Genomic DNA, 2,811 nt, shown 5'->3' on the forward strand with positions numbered 1-2,811 from the left:
TTCCCTACATTTCTGAACTCTTTCTCTGTCCTTGTAAATACTGGATATTATAAGTGAATCAATCAAGAAAAAAATATATTGTATAGGAAAGTGAGATGTAACCAAGCTTTTATGGGTGCTTCAGATTCCTTTCAAAGCCAATGAGCTGACAATAATTCCTGGTTCGGACTAAACGACACAATCTCTGCATCCACTTGGCCAGTCACAATTGGCAAATGCACCACTGACTCCTCAGCTGGGGGCTCCCCTCTCCTGTAGGAAAAAGATCTTGGGTAGCATCTGGGACTGCTGCAGGAGGAGGAAGCCAAAAATGAAGGGAATTGGAGCTTCGTGGCCCAAATACTCTCCAAAACATAACTATGGCTGTGGTCACATGGAGCATTAGGCACGCTAGAGGGACGGAAGATAGGCGGATTTTCCGGGCGCGATCTCACTGCCACATCTGGGAAGCGTGCGAACCCGAGGCTTCCCGCAGAAGATGCGCGGTAAAAAACTAGTACCTTGGAGGTACTAGTTTCCTGAAACCACGGGGCAAGGGCAGGCATCTGATCGCGTTTCCGGTGGTAGTTCCAGCGCCCGCCCATGTCCCCTCGCAAAAAGGGTTTTTTTTGGTGTTGCTAGGCTACCAACCCTAGCTACAAATGGGGGGGGGGTTGGACTAGGAGCTGGGGCGCCTGGGCTCAAATCCACGCTCAGCTGTTAAGCTCACCTTCGGTCAGTCAGTCTACCTTATTTACTTCACAAGATAGTTGTTTGTGCAATGTGAGGGAAGAGATAGATAATGTTGTCTGCTGCGTAGAACTCCTCAAAGGGGGGGAATAAAAATGTTTTAGGATTTTAAAAAATACAAACGTTGCAACCTATGCTCCACACAAACATATGATAAGTCAGGAAGGGTCAGGAAGCAATTTCCTCCAGGCCAGTTTGGCTAGAAATCCTGTTTTGTTTTGTTTTTTGCCATCTTCTGGGCATGGAGCCAGGCTCACTGGGGATGTGGGGGGAGGTATTTGTGAATTTCCTGCATTGTGCAGGGGGTTGGACTAGATGACCCTTGAGGTACCTTCCAACTCTATGATTCTACTTTGTGAGAATATTATTGGGTTGTGTTTTTTTTTTACAACAAACAAGATAAACAGAATAAGAAGCAGAAGGTGGATGTGGCTGGATGACCACACTTCTGGTAAGATAGGGCTGTGGCCTAATGTGCTAATGAGCTGTGCTGTCAGGGTTGTGGCCTATTATGCTACTGAGTTCCTGTTGTGCCCAGCAAGAACCACAGAGATTTCTTACCTTCTTCTCTCTGGCAGCCACCTCCTCCAGGGGAGTCACCCGGTGACCTCGGTGCTCCTGGGATCTGCCGCAGACCACGCAGAGGGGGGCTTCGTCGTCCTTGCAGAAGAGTTCCAGGGGCTCCCGGTGCTTCTCGCAGACGCCCCCTTTCCCTTCTCCCCCCTTCGCTTCCGCTCCTTTCTCTTCCAAAGGGCTGAGCTTCTTAATGATTTCCACAACGTTGGCCAGCTGCTGGTTCGGGCGGAGGCTCCCCTCCCGCGCCTTTCCTCTGCATTGGGGGCAGGAAGGCTCGGCGGCCCCCGACTCCCCCCAGCTGCGGGTCAGGCAGGCCCGGCAGAAGTTGTGGCCGCACTCAGCGATGGTCACCGGGTCATTGAAAAAGTCCAGGCAGATGGAGCAAGAGGCTTCCTCGCAGAGCTCCTTCAGGGGACCCTCAGCTGCCATGGCTGCCTCGAGGAAAGGGGGAAAGAGAAAGAACAAAGTTACTTTCGTTTTCCCGCTCTGCCAAGTCAGCGAGGGCGGCGACTGAACAACAAGAGGGATGTACTAAAAGGAAGGACAGGATTGCCCATTGGAAACAATGGGAGAGGCTGGAAGGCCCATTGGAAATAATGGGGGCCCAGAGACCCTGATGGAAAACCCATTCCGCATTTTTATTGCAACTCTGTCCTTCCCTTTTACCGAAAATAAGACCTACCCCAAAAATAAGCCCTAGCGGGATTTCTAGGCATCTGTGGTATAAGCCCTAGTGTGTCTTCTTGAGAAAAAATAAATATAAGACAGTGTCTTATTTTCGGGGAAACACGTAGTACATCCCGCCGATGGGGAAAGGGCCGGGGAGGAAGGAGGACCTGGGCAGGAAAACGCCTCCTTTGGCTGGCATTTGCAGGCGCCTAGGGGGAAGGGAGAGGGAGGCCGGGGACTGGCACGGGGGATGTCCCTGGGACCGGGGAAAGGCTTCCCTGCCGGGCTGGGTGGGGAGGTCAGGGGATCTCCAGCGAATACCGGTGAAAGGACCCTGGAAAGCTTTTTACAACCAGAAGAAAATCGCTCAGGGAAACTTGGAAGGAAGCGGAGGGGAGCAGCGGAGCGGGCTTACTGCGGGGAGTTACCACCCCATCTGGTCTACCCCTTTCCAAAGGGCAGCAGAGACAGAGAGAGTAGAACATACGGCCTCCTTTAGGGAGAGCGCGTGTGTGAGAGGAGGAAAGGGTTAAGAACTCCCCTGAGTTCTCAGTCCGTGCGGTGTAGTGGTTAGAGCATCTGCCCTAGGATCTGTGAGACCAAGGTTTGAATCCTCAGTCTGCCACGGAAACCATGGAGAGTGACCTTGGGCCAGTCACATGACCTCAGCCAGGTGTAATTCACAGGACTGTGATTTGTGCGGATAAAAATGAAAGACTCGAAAATGTGGTAGGTGCCACTTTGGGTCTACACTGGGGGTGAATTAAGTCAATCTATAATGAGCCAAAGTTGATAATGGACCAAAGGGAAAATGTCAAAGAAATTACTGATGGTGCT

The 2,811-nt window shown here is 51.5% G+C and overlaps 1 protein-coding gene across 1 annotated transcript in view; it reads right to left on the reverse strand.

Annotated features, from left to right (window-relative positions):
* LOC107124684 (tripartite motif-containing protein 7-like) overlaps positions 1-1,772 on the reverse strand; it is a 13,575-nt gene extending 11,803 nt beyond the window's left edge. Inside the window, exon 1 of the mRNA XM_015428180.1 lies at positions 1,291-1,772. Coding sequence (XP_015283666.1) covers positions 1,291-1,734 — 444 coding nt within the window. The 5' untranslated portion in view covers positions 1,735-1,772. The remainder of the gene's footprint in view (positions 1-1,290) is intronic.
* Between the last annotated feature and the right edge of the window lie 1,039 nt (positions 1,773-2,811).

Source organism: Gekko japonicus, unplaced genomic scaffold (assembly GCF_001447785.1).
Source record: "Gekko japonicus isolate JY-2015 unplaced genomic scaffold, Gekko_japonicus_V1.1 scaffold1780, whole genome shotgun sequence".
Taxonomy (NCBI): domain Eukaryota; kingdom Metazoa; phylum Chordata; class Lepidosauria; order Squamata; family Gekkonidae; genus Gekko; species Gekko japonicus.